This window comes from Schistocerca piceifrons, chromosome X (assembly GCF_021461385.2).
Source record: "Schistocerca piceifrons isolate TAMUIC-IGC-003096 chromosome X, iqSchPice1.1, whole genome shotgun sequence".
Lineage (NCBI taxonomy): Eukaryota > Metazoa > Arthropoda > Insecta > Orthoptera > Acrididae > Schistocerca > Schistocerca piceifrons.
Window position 1 is genome coordinate 790,890,304 of NC_060149.1, and position 19,507 is coordinate 790,909,810.

The 19,507-nt window shown below is 40.4% G+C and overlaps 1 protein-coding gene across 1 annotated transcript in view; it reads right to left on the reverse strand.

Moving 5' to 3' along the window:
- Window positions 1-19,507, reverse strand: part of LOC124721998 (WD repeat, SAM and U-box domain-containing protein 1-like) — a 227,842-nt gene that overhangs the window by 167,003 nt on the left and 41,332 nt on the right. The window contains exon 5 of the mRNA XM_047247174.1: window positions 16,151-16,356. Within this exon, the coding sequence (XP_047103130.1) occupies window positions 16,151-16,356 (206 nt within the window). The remainder of the gene's footprint in view (window positions 1-16,150; window positions 16,357-19,507) is intronic.

Sequence of the window (19,507 nt, forward strand, 5' to 3'; positions counted from 1 at the left end):
CAGCCTCATGATGACAACTGAGGAGCTACTCGAATGAAAAGTAGTGGCTCTGAGGTCTGGGAAGCCAACAACGGATGGGAGGGCGGTGCATTGACTACGGGCCCCTCCGTAATGGATCTGGCCGGTGCCAATGCCAGAGGATGACATGGTGGCCAGTCGGTACTCAATGACCTGATATGACCAGTACGTAAAGCTTCAAGTTTAGCTACAGAAAATGCTAAAAAATATTAAGGTCTCACTTATGTATTATTCTGTATATCAACTAGAGTAAATGTTCACTTACGTACACAGATAATGCCATAGAAAAAAATCTATTGGATGTACTGACAATTTTGTAGAAAGAGTTTCAGAGAATAACAATTAACTACAATATCTTCATGGCACATATATGAAACAGTTATGTTTCTAAAAGTAAATTGTTCAGTTCTTTTCACAGAGACATTCAAGAGAATACCACTAGCTCATATTGTGATAATCACATTAACAGTAACTGACTTAAATCAGTGGCAAAGATGCAGTTAAAACAGTGTTCAAAAAATAGATTATCACAAATCTCTTCTTAGTCTTGGGGTTAATATTTTTGGGTCTCAGTGGGCGATTCATTTTATAAAAAGCTTTCTTGCTTCACGCAATCCTTTCCAATATGTCCCTCTTGCAACTTCCTTCTTTATCTGTTCTTCTTCTGAGATAGCAAAATTTGTTCATCTCTTTAATGAACCCTTGCCCCAGTTAAACATTCAGTCATTCAGCATGTCCACTTGCTGTGCACACCAATACAATAGTTCCCTTTTTGTTTATATGCATGTAATGGCTATGAGGTGGCACACATTTGATTCCACTAAGCACCCAACTCAGTTCCTCTTCACTTTTGGTGACTGCCAGTCCAAAGACTTCTTTGCTGCTTACTGTAGTCAGGCCTTCATCTCCCTTGCCATTTCTACTACACTTCCATCTACACTCCTGGAAATTGAAATAAGAACACCGTGAATTCATTGTCCCAGGAAGGCGAAACTTTATTGACACATTCCTGGGGTCAGATACATCACATGATCACACTGACAGAACCACAGGCACATAGACACAGGCAACAGAGCATGCACAATGTCGGCACTAGTACAGTGTATATCCACCTTTCGCAGCAATGCAGGCTGCTATTCTCCCATGGAGACGATCGTAGAGATGCTGGATGTAGTCCTGTGGAACGGCTTGCCATGCCATTTCCACCTGGCGCCTCAGTTGGACCAGCGTTCGTGCTGGACGTGCAGACCGCCTGAGATGATGCTTCATCCAGTCCCAAACATGCTCAATGGGGGACAGATCCGGAGATCTTGCTGGCCAGGGTAGTTGACTTACACCTTCTAGAGCACGTTGGGTGGCACCGGATACATGCGGACGTGCATTGTCCTGTTGGAACAGCAAGTTCCCTTGCCGGTCTAGGAATGGTAGAACGATGGGTTCGATGACGGTTTGGATGTACCGTGCACTATTCAGTGTCCCCTCGACGATCACCAGTGGTGTACGGCCAGTGTAGGAGATCGCTCCCCACACCATGATGCCGGGTGTTGGCCCTGTGTGCCTCGGTCGTATGCAGTCCTGATTGTGGCGCTCACCTGCACGGCGCCAAACACGCATACGACCATCATTGGCACCAAGGCAGAAGCGACTCTCATCGCTGAAGACGACACGTCTCCATTCGTCCCTCCATTCACGCCTGTCGCGAAACCACTGGAGGCGGGCTGCACGATGTTGGGGCGTGAGCGGAAGACGGCCTAACGGTGCGCGGGACCGTAGCCCAGCTTCATGGAGACGGTTGTGAATGGTCCTCGCCGATACCCCAGGAGCAACAGTGTCCCTAATTTGCTGGGAAGTGGCGGTGCGGTCCCCTAGGGCACTGTGTAGGATCCTACGGTCTTGGCGTGCATCCGTGTGTCGCTGCGGTCCGGTCCCAGGTCGACGGGCACGTGCACCTTCCGCCGACCACTGGCGACAACATCGATGTACTGTGGAGACCTCACGCCCCACGTGTTGAGCAATTCGGCGGTACGTCCACCCGGCCTCCCGCATGCCCACTATACGACCTCGCTCAAAGTCCGTCAACTGCACATACGGTTCACGTCCACGCTGTCGCGGCATGCTACCAGTGTTAAAGACTGCGATGGAGCTCCGTATGCCACGGCAAACTGGCTGACACTGACGGCGGCGGTGCACAAATGCTGCGCAGCTAGCGCCATTCGACGGCCAACACTGCGGTTCCTGGTGTGTCCGCTGTGCCGTGCGTGTGATCATTGCTTGTACAGCCCTCTCGCAGTGTCCGGAGCAAGTATGGTGGGTCTGACACACCGGTGTCAATGTGTTCTTTTTTCCATTTCCAGGAGTGTATTATTGAACTGACAAATTCTTGATGCCTCACCATGTGTCCTATCACACCAACCATTTCTTTTAGTCAGTTCGGCTCAAATGGCTCTGAGCACTATGAGACTTAACTACTGAGGTCATCAGTCCCCTAGAACTTAGAACTACTTAAACCTAACTAACCTAAGGACATCACACACACCCATACCCGAGGCAGGATTCGAACCTGAGACCGTATCGGTCGCGCGGTTCCAGACTGTAGCGCCTAGAACCACTCGGCCACTCCGGCCGGCTTAGTCAGTTTGTACAATAAATTTCTTTCCTCCCTGGTTTGATTCACTAATCTTCATTAGTCATCCAATATATTCATTTATTCTTCAGCATTCTCCTGTAGCAGCACATTTCAACACCTTCTCTTCTCGTCTGTAATGTTGAGCATCTGAGTTTTGTTTCTGTACAAGGCTAGATTCCAAACACATTTCTTCACAAAAAGTTTCCCAACACTTTAATTTGCACTGTACGTTACAATATTTCTCTATTTCAGAAACACTTTCTTTGCTGTTGTCTGTCTACACTTTTATATTCCCTCTAGTTCAGACATCAGTTATTTTGTTGCAAAAGTAGCAATATTTGACTACTACTTTTAGTATCTCAGTTCCTAATCTAATTCCCTCAGCATCACAGGATTTGATCTGACTACATCCCACTATTCTTATTTTAATTTTGATGATATTAATCTTATAATCACTTTCCAATACACTATCCTGTCCATTCAACTGCTCTTCCAATACCTCAGCTTTCAACCTTGGCAATGGCAAATCTCAAAGTTTTAATTCTCTTCTCCCTGAACTTTAATTCCCTTTCCAATTTTCTCTTTGGTTTCCTTCACAGTTTGCTCCATGTAAAGATAAAATGACATCAGGAATAGGCCACAACCCCCCCCCCCCTCTCTCTCTCTCTCTCTCTCTCTCTCTCTCTCTCTCTCTCTCTCTCTCTCTCTCTCTCTCTTCTCAACTACTACTTCACCTTCAAATGATATAAATGAATTATTAATAGACATTAAGTCAGTGGCTGTCCATTATTGTAACTTCTAGGTTACAGGTACATTTTATTAACTATACAAATGCAATCTGGTTTTTGTACAAGTTGCACGTAACCTTTCAAGTCCTTTATATACCACTGCCATCTTCAGAATTTCAATGAATTTACTCATCAAAAGCTTTCTCTAAACCACAAATGCAAGCTATACATGTAGGTTTAGCCTTCTCAGTCTACCTTTTAAGATATGTCATAAGGTCAGTATTGCCTCACGAGTTCCTACATTTCCCTTGAACCCAAACTGAATACCTGTAGTGAAAAAGAGCCATTCTGCCTTACACATTTGCTGATTTAGCCTTCTTGTATCATTCTATCAATGCTAATAACTCCTGTCTGCTTTGTGTAAAGAGAAGTTATTACCCTTCTATCTCTGTAGTTGATACCACACTGCTTTGGAGAGAAAAACATTTTATTCCAATGTATCCTTGTTTTTCCTAAATCTGCCCTCTATCATTTCTCACAGTGCTAAAGTGTGTTCTTGAATGCCCTTTATTTCCCTAAGGCTAAAATGGTCCTTTCTTAATACACCTTAATTTTCCAGCTCATTGTTTGATATAGTATATTTGTTAATATTTTTTATGCATGTGACAGCACACTGATGTGCAGTAATATCTATCTGCTCTTGCTTTCTTCAGAAGTGCAACAATTATATTCTTTTCAAAATCTGATAGAACATCTCTAGTTATCCAAATTTCATTTGTGAGCTATAAAAGTTGTTGCTCCACCCCTTGGCCTGGTTCCAGGTAGTGTGCCACTGGTATTTCAATAATACCTGGGCAATTGTTTCTTCTGAGTTGATGGAAAGCTACTGAAGTTCAGAAAAGAGTATTGTATCTGCCACCTCATCTTCTAGCACTATGTCCTTATTTTCAATTGGTTTAATTTCTCCCGGTTTACTTCATGGTTTCTCAAAGTAGTTTTTCCAACTTTGCACCTTATTTCTACTTCAATTGCCACACCCCATTTTAATCTCTAACGACTGTGCTCCTTAGCTCCTTATTCTGTGGTCTCTAAATTGACTGTTTGTTAATACCACACCATACGTGTGCAGAATTTCGTTTCAATTTTGTATCTCTTTCATGATATCTTTTATCCATCAATTTTCTTTACCTTTTCTACATATCTTGATAGTTTCATCACTGAGTGACCTGCATAGGAAAGGAATATCCATTATTTCAGGGGATGACTGTACGCATCAAAACAAGAAAAATATCTTCTAACCATGGATCCTATAAAGCATACATTCTGATGTATGAGCACTTGTTCAGAGGATGTGCTCAACTTGATGACCATTCATCTCAACACAAGCCTCTACCCTTCTATGTAAGGGCTCATGCACTCTTTGAAATTGCCCTGGTTGGTTCTGAATGTGCCGAGATGCATGGAAGACACAACTGTGTACGGTCTGCACATCATTTACTGCAGTGGCATACACCAATTGCTTCATGTGTCCCCATTACCAGAAGTCTAGAGGATTTAGGTCTGGGGAATGAGCAGGCCGAGGTATGGAACCTACCTGGGCAATCCACCAGTTTTCAAATGTCTCTGTCAGTTGCTGATGCACAATGCAGAGGAAATGTGCTGGTGCACCATCATTCATGAATCACATCTGTAGCCTGTCCTGACATAGCACATGTTCCAGTAAGAAAGGCAGCACATTCTTCAGAAAGCAGTGATAATGAGCACTAGTTAATCTCTGTGGTAGCACGTATGGCCCTAGTAATCTATCACCAAGAACATCTCCACTGCACCTTGAACATGCTCCTCCATTTCAGGCGTGCAAACCACATGAGGCCTTCAACCGTCTACTTTGTTGGGTGCTACGGAACCTGTTTCCCCAAGATGCTGCAACAATCGGCTGAAGAACTTAACAGATGGTACTCAGTGCTGGAAATCGTTCAGTGTACAGGTTATGGGCTCTCAGATTAACTCCATCTGCTAAACTATAGCAGTAAATTATGTCTGCCATTTTCCTTGTGGAATGAAAGGCCCCCATTGCTAGGTTTTGTCACAGTATTTGCAAGAGAGGAAACATGTTGTACTGCACCACAAACATGCAAATGGGCAAAACATCACAGTATGCACCTCAAGTTAGGAGAAATGTATGTGAATGTAAACAGATGTAACATGATTACAGGACAAGTAAGCCAAACATCACAGTACGCACTTCGAGTTAGGAGAAACGTACGCGAATGTAAACAGATGTAACAAGACTACAGGACAATGACACAACGTAAAAGGGACAACTCACTGCAGAGAACTGAGACAACTAATGTTTAAATCAATACTGGATGGCATTATCACAGCACGCTGTTGACCTTGGTATGAAATGGTGCATCAATGCAACAACGGTACTCATATCTGCCACCTCATGTTTGTGGGGCCTTCCTACCTTGCAGCATTCCATGCCAGGGGTTGTAACAGACTTTAATTATCGGGTAGTCATTTGTATTAGGACAAGTAATGCATTGCCATGGACGACATCACAAGAGCACCTCCTATGAACAATGTGTTCATACACTATGTGATTAAAAGTATCCAGACACTTGGCTGAAAAGTTCGTGGTGCTCTCCATCGGTAATGATGGAATTCAATATGGTGTTGGCCCATCCTTAGCCTTGATGACAGCTTCCACTCTCGCAGGCATACGTTCAATCAGGTTCTAGAAGGTTTCTTGGGGAATGACAGCCAATTCTTCATGGAGTGCTGCACTGAGGAGGGGTATCGATGTTGGTCGGTGAGGCCTGGCATGAAGTCAGCATTCCAAAACATCCCAAAGGTATTCTATAGGATTCAGGTCAGACTCTGTGCAGGCCAGTCCATTACAGGGATGTTATTGTCATGTAACCACTCCGCCACAGGCCTTGCATTATGAACAGGTACTCGATCTTGTTGAAAGATCCAGTCACCATCCCCAAATTGCTCTTCAACAGTGGTAAGTGAGAAGGTGCTTAACACATCAAAGGAGGACTGTGCTGTGATAGTGCCATGCAAAACAACAAGGGGTGCATGCCCCCTCCATGAAAAACATGACCACACCACAACACCACCACCTCCGAATTTTACTGTTGGCACTACACACGCTGGCAGATGATGTTCACCAGGCATTCACCACACCCACATCGTGCCAGCAGATCGCTGCATTGCGTACCATGATTCATCACTCCACACAATGTTTGTCCACTGTTCAATCATCCAATGTTTATGCTCCTTACACCATGCGACTCACCATTTGGCATTTACCGATGTGATGTGTTGCTTATGACCAGCTGCTCTGCCATGAAATCCAAGTTTTCTCACCTCCCACCTAACTGTCACAGTATTTGCAGTGAATCTTGATGCAGTTTGGAATTCCTGTGTGATAGTCTGGATAGATGTCTGCCTACTACACATTATGACCCTCTTCAACTGTCGGCGGTCTCAGTCAGTCAACAGACGAGGTTGGCCTGTGCTGTATGTGTCCCTTCACGTTTCCACTTCACTATTACAATGGAAACAGTAGACCTAGGTATGTTTAGGAATGTGGAAATCTCGCGTACAGTTGTATGACACAAGTGACACCTAATCACCTGACCACGTTCGAAATCTGAGTTCTGCATTGCGCCCCATTTTGCTCTCTCACGATGTCTAATGACTACTGATGTCACTGATGCGGAGTATCTGGCAGTAGGTGACAGCACAATGCACCTAATATGAAAATCAGATGTTTTTGGGGGTGTCCGGATACTTTTGATCACATACTGTATGTCATAACATATGCTTTGTAGGACCTTTGGTCATTAGACATTTTTGTTTTGCTTTGATACATACTATCATCCCCTGTAATACTGGATAGTTTTAACACCCCGTATAGCTGTTATTCACTTTCAACTATTTTACTTTTTTGTTTCTTTATTAATTCTAGTATCTCATCTGCTATTGATCCAATTTCAGTACTTTTCCAGCTGCATTTACACACCTCTTTGAAGACTATTTCACTTGTTCTCCAACCCAGTTCTCATCCCCCTTGACATGCTTTAGCAGTTCACTAATATTATCATATCTATCTTTAACTTCACTGGTATGTGTAATTACAGTGCCTGCTGCACACCCATTTTGTCTGATCATCAAAGTATACTTTCTGTTTGACACAAATAACCCTTTACTATATGGCCATTTTTCTTATTCATTATTGCACCTATTCCTGCTCTATCATTATTTCACCCAGTATAGCACAGTGAACGCATTATTGTAGCCAAGATAGACATAAAGCCAACAATCAGCACAGTAACACAAGTTTATATGCCAACTAGCTCCACTGGTAATGAAGAGATTGAAAAAATGTATAATGAGATAAAATAAATTATTAAGATTATTTAAGGGAGATGAAAATTGTGATGAGGGTCTCGAATTTGATAGTAGGTAAAGGAAGAGAAGGAAAAATAGCAGGTGAATATGGATTTCAGGAAAGGAATGAAAGAGGACACTGTCCGGCAGAATTTTGCACAGAGCCTAATTTAATCATCGCAAACACTTAGTTTAAGTATCATGAAAGAATGATGTATATATGGACACAACCTGGAGACACTACAAGGTTTACTTATATAATTGTAAGACAAGTGCTTTCAGAACCATGTTTCAAACTGTAAGACATTTCCTGGGGCAGATGTGGACTCTGACCACAATATATTGGTTATGAATTGTAGATTAAACCTGAAAAAATTTGCAAAAGGTGGAAGATGGGTGCTGGATAAGTTGAAAGAACCAGAGGTTGTTGAGTGTTTCAGAGGGAACAACAATTGACTTAAACAGGAGAACGGATACAGTAGATGACAAATGGGTAGCTTTGAGAGATGAAATGGTGCAGGCAGCAAAGAATGAAGGCTTAGTAGAAACCCTTGGATATCATAGAAGACACTGAATTTAATTGATGAAAGGAGAAAATATAAACATGCAGCAAATGAAGCAGTTGAAAGGGAATACAGATGTCTAAAAAATGAGACTGACAGAAACTGCAAATCGGCTAAGCAGGAATGGCTATAAGATCAATGTAAGGATACAGAAGTACATATAACTACGGGATAAAGATGCCACCTATAGGAAAATTAAAGACATGTTTGGAGAAAAGAAAAGCAGCTGTATGAATATCAAGAGCTCAGATGGAAAACTACCATAATTATCTGTTTATAAGATTAGGTTTTTTCCCCAAACATGTCATTAGAAAAATACAGGGTAGTCTTATATTCGCAGATTAAACTATTGTTGCTGAGGTCAACAGTTTTACATTGTTTAGTAGAGTATATAAGGACAGTCTTAGATTTATAGGGCTGTCTTACATTTAGAGATGAAGCTTTGGCTGTTGGATTCACATGCAGATTTACATTGAAGATTCTGGAAGGGCAGGGCTCAGCAAATTACACTAACATTCCAATAGGCTCGAGATTTCCTGATACAATGAAGCACTTGATACAGTATCGACATTGCTCGAACAATCACACGACACTGACTCATGCAGCACAAGCGCCAGAGATACACGAGAAACTACTAAATATCTACTACAACAGAGCATTGCTATTGCTCTGTTAAATTCAATCATAATGTAAAATTTTGTTGTGTCTGAACAGGTTTGCAATAAATGTTCTTATACATGTATGGATACCGTATACAAATATTAATGCCACTTTTTAACCAAAGGTAAGATTCAAAAAAAGAAATGTCGTCCTTAAAAAAACATTAGTTGATACAGAATCCAGAACAATATTTTTCCTGATTATGAGAGACTGTAATGATTTACTAAGTGGATTACAAATGAGAAATTCAGTTGCCGCTCAAGTGTTGAAACAACGGGTAAAAACATTAACAGCTTTTTATCAGCTTTAGAACAAGATGGTGACATTCGGTTGAAACAGGAAGGAAAATCAATCCCAATGAAGATTATAATGATACAATTTCTTTTTGATTATTTTATTTCTCCTAGTATTATAAAAATGTAGAAAATCAATAAATGGCATCAGTTTAGAAGATGTATGGTGTGAACTTTCTGGCAAATATTTCATGTCCATAAAAAAGTTTGTAATTTTGATTAATCAGAATGTGTTAAAAACAATTTTTTCTGAAGCAACCTCTTAAAAAAGGGAGAGGGGGGCATCTTATACTCAGGATCATCTTATACTTAGGTAAATATGGTAGTACTAAGTGAAAAAGGGAAAGAAGGGACAACTGGAAGATGGAAGAAGCATATAAAAGGTCTATACAAGGGACATTTACTTAAAGGCAATATTATACAAAGAGTAGAGGACACAGATGAAGATGAGATAGTAAATATGACACTGTGGGAAGAATTTGACAAAGCTCTGAAAGACCTAAGTATAAACATGGCCCATGGAACAGACAACATTCCTTCAGAACAACTAATAGCTTTGGAAGAGCCAGCTATAACAAAACTATTCCACCTGGTATACAATATGAATGAGACAGGCAAAATACCCTCAGAATTCAAGGAGATTGTAATAATTCCAATTAAATTAAAGCAGGTGCAGACAGGTGTGAATATTATTGAACTACTGGTTTAATCACTTATTAAACCGGTTTCAAAATAGTAACAAGAATTATTTACAAAAGAATGGAGAAACTCACAGAAACTGACTTCGGGGAAGATCAGTTTGGATTCCGGAGAAATGTAGGAACATATGAAGCAATACTGACCCTACAACTTATCTTACAAGCTTTATGAAAAGGCAAACTACATTCATAGCTTTTGTAGATTTGGAGAAAGCTTTTGTCAGTGTGAACTGTATGCACTCTTTGAAATCCTGAAGGCAGCAGGTGTACAATTCAGGGAGTAAAAGATTTCAGGCAGTTATAAGAGTCAAGTAGAGTGAAAGGGAAGCAGTGGTTGACAATGAAGTGAGACAAGGTTGTAGCCTATCCCTGATGTTATTCAGTCTACATCAACATCTATACTCTACAAACCACTGTGTAGTGGTGCATGGCAGAGGGTACATCCCCCATGGTTCAAACAAACCTGTGACCATTCCTGCTGCCCTTTGCTGTGTGCATTCAGTATCCGCTGTCAGTACTATTTGGTACTGGTCCAACACACTTGAGCCACCAGTGATTTGTAAGCAAGCTCCTTTGCAGACTGACTGCATTTTCCCAGTATTCTACCAATAAACCAAAGTCTACCATCTGCTTTACCTACAAAGAGCATATGTGATCATTCTATTTCATATTCCACAAAGTGTTATGCCCAGACATTTGCAGGAGTTGGCTGATTCCAACAGAGACTCATTGATATTACAGTCAAAGGGTACTACATTTTTCCATTTTGTGTAGTGCACAGTTTTACATTTCTGAACATATGACGCAAGTTTCCAATCTTTGCCTCACTTTGAAATCTTATCAAGTTCTGACTGAATATTTATGCAGCTTCTTTCGGAAAGCACTTCACTACAGATAATTGCATTATCTGCAAAACATCTGAAATTACTATTAATATTTGCCACATGGTTATTAATATACAACACGAACAGCAAGGATTCCAACACTTCACTGGGGCACACCCAAAATTACTTCTGGCAATGACTCTCCATCAAGGTAACATGCTATATTTTCCCTACCAAAAAATCCTCAGTCACAAATTTTGCTTGATGGCCCATATGGTTATAATTTTGAAAATAAGCATATATATGGTACTGAGTAAAACACCTTTCAGAAATCAAGAAACACTGCATCTACCTGATTGCCTTGGTCCAAACCTTTCAGAATGTCATGTGAGAAAGGTGCGGGTTGGGATCCATGTGACCAATGTCTTTGGAATCCATGCTGGTTGGCAAGGGGGAGGTCATTCTGCTCGAGATACCTCATTATGTCTGAGCTCTGAATATGTTCTAACATTCTACAACAAATCAATGTCAAAGATAATGGATGATAGTTTTGTTGATCACTTCCACTATTCTTATTGCACACCAGGGTGATCTGTGCTTTCTTCCAACTCCTGGGCATTGTTTTTTATTCGAGGGAGCTACAATAGATTATGGTTGGAAGACGAGCTAACTGTAGAATCTGATAGGGATTCCACTGGGCCCTGGAGCTTTGTTCAATTTTAATGATTCCAGCTGTTTCTCAACACTACTAACACATTTCACTCACCTTTGCTGAGGTACAAGGATTAAACTGGGGCAATACTCATTGGTTTCCATAGTAAAAGAACATTTGAAAACAGAGTTAAGTATTTCAACTTTTGCTTTGCTACCCTCCACTTCAGTTCCTGTCTCACTCACGAGTGACTGGACAATAAGTTACAGCCAGAATTTCTGTGGGTTTTTTGAAAGATCATTTGACAATATTCTGCTATAGTAGTCACTGAAGGCTTCCTGCATTGCTCTCTCGATAGCCAAATGCATTTCACTTAGCAGCTCTTTATCTATAGCCCTATGCTTTGCTTTACTCCTATTATGTAGTAGTGTATGTTTATTTAGAAGCTTTTTACAGTGATTGTATACCATGGAGGGCCCTCCAATTATAAACTGTTTTACTAGGTACACATCTATCCAGTGAATGGTCAACAAAGCTTTTAAACTGGAGCTGTAGTTCCTCTACATGCTCCTGTCCTGTGCTGAAAATTTCAAGTTCCTAATTGAGATAAACATTATCACTTTTTTCGTCTATTTTACTGACCATATATATCTTCCTACTTGTTTTAGTTGTCCTTTGTACTTTGATAATCATTGTTGCCACGACTGTGTCATGGGCACTGATACCAGTTTTTATGTGGACACTCAAAGGGGTCAGGTCTATTTTGTTGCCATTAGGTTTAACTCATTTCTGCCAGGAGTGGGGTTCTGAACTATCTGTTCTAGGTAGATTTCAGAGAAGGTATTTAGTAATGTTTAACATTATGTCTTGCCATGCCTGCCACTAACAAAACTATAATTTTCCCAATTGAGTGTTGGGTGATTGAAGTCATCAGAATGATTGAGGAAGTAACATACAAGTGAACTGAAGTTCTCTCTAAAGCTTTCAGTTACATCAGGAGGTGAGTCTGGTGGGTGATAGAAGGATCCAATTACCATTTTATGCTCAACCCTGATACTGAGTGTTGCCCAAACAATCTCACATGCATATTCAGTTTCAATCTCGATGGGTTTGACTTTCTTGTCTACTGTGACAAATACACCACCTCCTTTTCCCATTAGCCTATCCTTTCCATAAATAATTAAATTTTCCCCAAAAATCTCACTACTATCAATTTCAAGTTTCAACTAGGTTTCTGTACCTAGTATTGTGTGTGCATCACTGTGTTTCAGGAGCCCTTCACATACTGGCACTTAGATGCAAATTCTTTGGCAGTTGACTACTCGGATTTTAATACTCTTGCCTTTAATACTCTCGCCTGTAAGGGGCATTGTTTTCCACCTTACACTTACACTTCTGGGTCTTCTACAGTTGTCATTATCTGGACTGGATGAAAAGTTGCTAATCCAAAAAAACCTTGTGTGCACCCCACATATGATCAGCTGCCTAGGTAGAAGCCTCTGTTTTGTAGCGCACAACTAACCCTATGGGGTCACAGCCTTGCTTGCCACAGAACCCTTGAAGTCTCTGGTTCAGTCCTTCCTCTGACTCAGCACCAGGGGACCATGATGAGTTCTGGGAATAATGCTGTAAATTGTGAGCTTCATTGAAAGTCCATGTGCAAGGCTGGTCTTCTCAACCTTCTCTGCCAGTTGCTGGAATGATCCAAATATGACCTCGGAGGGTTACTTGTTCCAACGTGTGCCAAAATCTGCAGTTGGTTGCATCCAGGTCCCACTATGGCTGCCAGATTAGCCTCTTCAACATCCACACTGAGTGTACCTGGTGATCCTTCCTGTCCCTTGCTGCCATTTTTGTAATAGGTACCATTATTTGCCATAAGTCTGAACTGCCAATGATTAATAGACCCAACCGTTTTGTGTTTGCCTCCCCATGACATGGGACAAAGCAAGTTCCTCCAGAACAGGTGAAGTGAGTTCTACTAGCTCAGTTTCCATTCCAGTGAAACACGGCACTTCAAACTTGTTGGTTAGGTGACTCAGTATAACACCCTGAGTCCCCCCAGGCATGTTTACCCAGTACAGGATGCCTAGATCTACTATTGAGATGCCTGTCAGTCAGTTGGACATAGAATGACAGATCCCATACTTCCTGCAGAGCAGACAGGATCCACAAGGAGGGGACAGTACTAGAGAACTGGTACCACAGGTACATGACCTTTGGAAGCTCTTCCTGCACACCAACTTGCAGCAGCTGCCAATCTGTACATTCAGCAAGTAGCTAAAAAAATTTTGGAGAAGGAATTGAAGTTCAGGGATAAGAAATAAAAACGTTGAGATTTGTCAATGCCTTGTAATTCTCTCAGGCAGGGAAGGACTTGGAAGAGCACTGAACGGAATGGAAAATCTCTTGAAAGGAGGATATAAGATGAACATCAACAAAAGCAAAACAAGGGTAATGGAATGCAGTAGAATTAAATCAGGTGATGGTAAGGAAATTAGATTAGGAAATGAGACACTAAAAGTAGTAGATGAGTTTTGCTATTTGGGCACTAAACTAACTGATAATGACTGAAGCAGAGAGGATGGAAACAGAGAACAGCAATGGCAACAAAAATATTTCTGAAGAAGAAATTTAACAACAGTGAGTATAGCTTTAAGTGTTATGAAGTATTTTCTGAAGGTATTTGTTTGTAGTGTAGCCTGGTATGGAAGCGAAACAGGGACAGTAAACAGCTCAGATGAGAAGACAATAAAAGTTATTGAGATGTAGTGCTACAGAATAATGTCTAAGATTAAATGGGTACATCATATAACCAATGAGGAGGTACTGAACAGAATTGGGGGAAAAAGGAATTTGTGACCCAATTTGATTAAAATAAGGGACTGGTTGATAGTACACATTCTGAGACATCAAACATCAAGGTATCACCAATTTAGTATTGGAAGAATGCGTGGAGGATAAAAATTGTAGAGGGATACTAAAATATACAGTAAGCAAGTTGGTAGTAGCGTCAAGAGCTGTACCAAATCAGCCCTCAGACTGAAGAAGAAGATGTCCACCACCACCACCACCACCACCACCACCACCACCGGCAACAACAACAACAACAACAATACAAACAAACAAACCCATAGGCCCTGCTCTAAAAATCCCTCCTCTTATCATCACATCTTGCTCCTGCATAGACTTCATGTTGATAAAAAGAAGAAAGTTGACACTTATTATACAGGGTTATTATAATTAAACTTTAGCTACTTGAGGTGGTGACCATGCTTGTAGGACAATGAAACTTGGTGGAAACATTTGTAAGGACATGAGAAAGAGAAATAACAAATAAAACACTAAAAGAAACACATTTTCATTTTCACATATTTGTTATTTATGGAGCACATTTACATGCCAGGTTGTAAATGCTGCTCAATGTGATGACCATCTGCATCCATGACAGCCTGGAACCACACCAGATATTGCTATACTACTGCCTGAAACATCTCAGGTGGGATGTTTGACCATGGAATGTTTAGCTGTAATGACACAGCTTGTGCAATGCTTGAAGATCACACACTGCATCAATCATTCTCAAACATGGCAACAGCAACTTCTTCAAAGATTAGTCGCACAATTGGCCTTCTGCCTCTTCCATGAACAATTCCCAAAGTGTCAGTCAACTTTAACTTCTGAATCACGTTCTTCAACCCTGGCATGGAAAGATGACTTCTCCATATTCCTTTAATGCATCAATACCTATGAAGAGCAGCAGCATTATCGCTGTTGTTTTGATAAAACAACATACGAGTAAGGCCCTGCTCACCTTTTCCAGACTCATGTTGACTGTCTGCAACTGTATGGGACGCCAACGCTTGTGTTTCAGTCCTATGTCGTCGCACCAGACCTGGAGCCTAACAGCACATCATGACACTAACACCATTAAAACCTCAAATCCTGCAGTGCACAGAATGATCATCATTCCTAAAAAGTTGGGTAACCATACGGTAAATAGTTTTCTGTCTCCACTGGCTCAAGTAGTGAAAGTTTAATTATAACCACCCTGTACATTAGAGTGATTTGTTAAATATAGCCATTATTTTATCTGGTGAGCACAAATGCATCCTGGCATTATTTATTGTCACAGTATCAGAGAGTGAATAAGCAATAGATTATAGTTTATGTCATTTAGCAGTACATTTGTGAGATATTCATTTTATACATTAAAAGATGAAAGTATTAAAACAGGTAGGGGAAACCTACAAAGAATTTAATCTCAGTAGACAGTCATTGAGTAAGTTTTAGCTTTTCCATAAATGCAGAAAGAAAACAAATTTCACAGAGGGAATAATTCTTTTAATCTTAATGTGCCTAACAAAGGCAGAATTAAGATTCAGCAATAAAAATTTCTTTTAAAACAGCAAATTCATATTAATACATGATCATTAGCACCTGATTAATACAAATTATGCAGTACTACTGTGTGATTTGTTCTGTGTTGTATACAAAAAATTCAAATAATAATTAAGTGGAGTCTAATATGTTTATGTTAGTCAATGATGCTATAGTTAAAAATATTCAGTGGTTGAGTAATTGTAATATGTATGGTCATTCATATGCTACTCTAGATGATTAATATAATTTATACTGCAACATCATACAGGGGCGCAGGTGATCGAAAATGCTTTTAACAAACCTGTGAGGCCTTGAACTGGTGAAAAATCACATCCTGTAACACCAAGATCATGAACATCATCAACTGATATCAGAGAGTTAATTGTTTCTTCTTCATTAGTAACTTCCCACAACTTCATGACTCCTTGGGAACAGGCTGTTATGTAATAGCAGGAATCTGGAGCAAATGCAACAGCCTGAATGGTTCCTTCATGTGGCTGGAACGTCCTATGAGAGTAATACATACTTTTTGTTACACAAATTGTAAAAATTAATCGCACAAGGAACAACTATATGACCTTCATAATTCTGAACATACTGATTATTCACAGTTAATTATGTCACCTAATAGTAATAGTAATGGCCTTCATCATCATAGAGCACTAAACACATTGTTTGGGCAGTGTGTCTCAGAGACAGAGTGTCTGCTACTAACTCTGCTTTCATAATGAAAATGGGTATCGTTTTCTGTTTCTATATGAACTGAAGATACATTGATGTTACAAGCACCATGCCCCATAGATAAGTACTTAGTTTGATTCTTAGAGGTATCCATTAGAACACAGCAATCACCCATCTTCACTTTTGTGGTAATGAAAGGACCTCGATTTTTCTCTCTCAAGTTTAGTGGTATGTTTAAAGAAGTAAAATTTATGAATGTAGTTTTATGTTTGCTGGAAAGTAAGATAATATATGCAACCCACACTTCTGAAATAACAGTCAACAACCTATTTGCTTGTTTACACCTGGACATGGAAATATTTCTTAAAACTAACTACTTTACATCATCTCTTTCATAAAGAAGGCTTTGTGGATCAAATAGCATGTTTCAGTTTGCGAGCAGTTTGAGAGCTGGTTAATATGAGTACTTTCAGTACCACATCTACATAAAATCTTGGTTGCTCACTCACTCCATAAAAAGCCCTGTATTCTACTTTATACTTCATCTCCTACATACATTACTCCCAACTACACCACACAATCATTGTAACCTTATTTTCTTAAAGGGAAAAAAGGTGTACCATTACGCTTACAAATGACTGAGGTAACAAAGCAGCAAAATTGGGTTTTTGATTGAGATAAACTCAAGCTGCAGTGTTCTTCTTCAGCACACTAGTGTACAAGTGTGCACAGAATCAGCCAAGTGAAAAATCTGTGCAACATACACATTTATTTATAATATATAAAAACTGACTTAGGAATTTTCATTTGTGTGAAACTGTGTGTACAAGATCATGTGCCGATTTAAAGTTCTAGATTTGCATATCTTACTGTTCACTTCGTTCCCGCATAATCTTTCAGACTGTATCAATACCCATTTGTACTGTGATATAATGTGAAATTTTGAACATTTGTGGGTACTGTGATAAACTCTTACTTTTATCATCAATTGTAGGCTTAAACTTAACACTGCTCTGTCAAAATTTTTGAGAATGGCAGGCCTATCTATTGTCCAAAACAATCATTCTCTAATTTCATTGTACAATTACATGAGAGATAGGTTATTCTGAGAATTTTTGGATGCTTACAAAACTATATTTTTGTAAGTTTCCGGTACAAAGGTTATTCTGAGAATTTTTGGATGCTTACAAAACTATATTTTTGTAAGTTTCTGGTACAAGTGTTTTGGATATATAGTATATTTCATAGCAAATCAGTGTGTGTAATTTACAGTTCAGCCAAAGAATACATCACCTCTGAATTGGCTGAACATCAACATAGATAAACACGCATTTTCAAGAATTTTTGGAAGCTACCACTGTCCTCTGCATAATCTATGAGCAATCTGTAACAAACCAGCATTTTTACTGCAGCAGATTTTCTAACTAATATATGGTATTACATCTAGAGGAGTAGTCCTATATATTATCTGCATGTATCGTAAATTAATTCTGTTTTTGAGTTTGCTAACAACTATTATTAAGACCAAAACGTTTTACAAAACTAGTAATTTTTACACCAGGTGTTTGTGTTGCCTTAACAGAAATCTTGTTTTAAGTATTTGCTTCAATTATTATAGGGAATCAGCAACATTTCAGCTCAACAAATTGAAAGAGGATCAGTGGGTTTAATTTAAAGTTATTTTCCACTGCCTTATAATACATTGCACCAGCCAGAATGTAGACCCACTGTGAATGTTGTTCTCAAACATGGGATGAGTTGACTGATGTTCATAATCAGCTGGAAATCACCCTGACTACTGTCAAACGATTGGCAGCTGCTGAAAATCAGTGTGTTGGAAGAGCTCCCGAGGGTCATGTACCCATGATATCTGTACCACATGTATCTCAAGCACTATCCTCTCCTGTGGATCTTGTATTCTCTGCAGAAAGTACAGGATCTTTCATTACTTGTCCACTTGCCTCTGAGTGGCGAGTCAATGGTAGATTTAGGTGTGGATAGGGACCAGGGAGGACTCAGGGTGTTGCAACATTCCCCCTAACCAACAAGTTTGAATGCTATCTTTCACTGAAACTGAGCCAGTAGGACTGGACTCACTTCACCCGTTTTGGAAAAACCTGTTTACTCTGGTGTCAGGAGGCGGCAAACACAAAAGGTTAAGCCGGCCGGAGTGGCCGAGCGGTTCTAGGCGCTACAGTCTGGAACCGCGCGACCGCTACGGTCGCAGGTTCGAATCCTGCCTCGGGCATGGATGTGTGTGATGTCCTTAGGTTAGTTAAGTTTAAGTAGTTCTAAGTTCTAGGGGACTGATAACCTCAGAAGTTAAGTCCCATAGTGCTCAGAGCCATTTGAACAAAAGGGTAAGGGGTCTATTAATCATCAGCAGTTCAAAAGTATGGCGAATAAAGGTACTCCTTAGGGAAATGGCAGCAAGGGACAGGAAAGGACACCAGCTGCACTCAGTGTGTATGCCTGGAGCCCTCATTCAATATGTTGAAGAGGCTATCCCAGCAGCCACCGAGGGAACAGGGTGCAACCAACTGCAGATTGGGGTGCACATTGGAATAAATGATGCCTGTCATCTGGGCTCCGAGGTCGTTCATGGGTCATTCCTGCGACTAGCAGAGAAGGTTGAGAAGACCAGCCTTGTGCATGGAACTTCAATGAAGCTCATAATTTGCAGCATTGTGCCCAGAACTGATCATTGCCCTTTGGTTCTGAGTTGAGTGGAAGGACTGAACAAGAGTCTTTGAAGGTTCTGTGACAAGCTACACTGTGACCCCATAGAGTTGAGAACTGTAGGGTCCCCCTAAATCAGTCAGTTGTGCACTACACATCAGAAACTGCTACTCAGGTAGCTGACTGAGTGGGGTGCACATATGGTTTTTTTTAGATTAAGCAACTCTCCATCCAATCCAGATAATGGTAGCTGTAGGAAACCCAGAAGTATCAGTGTAAGACTGAAGGAAATGCTTCC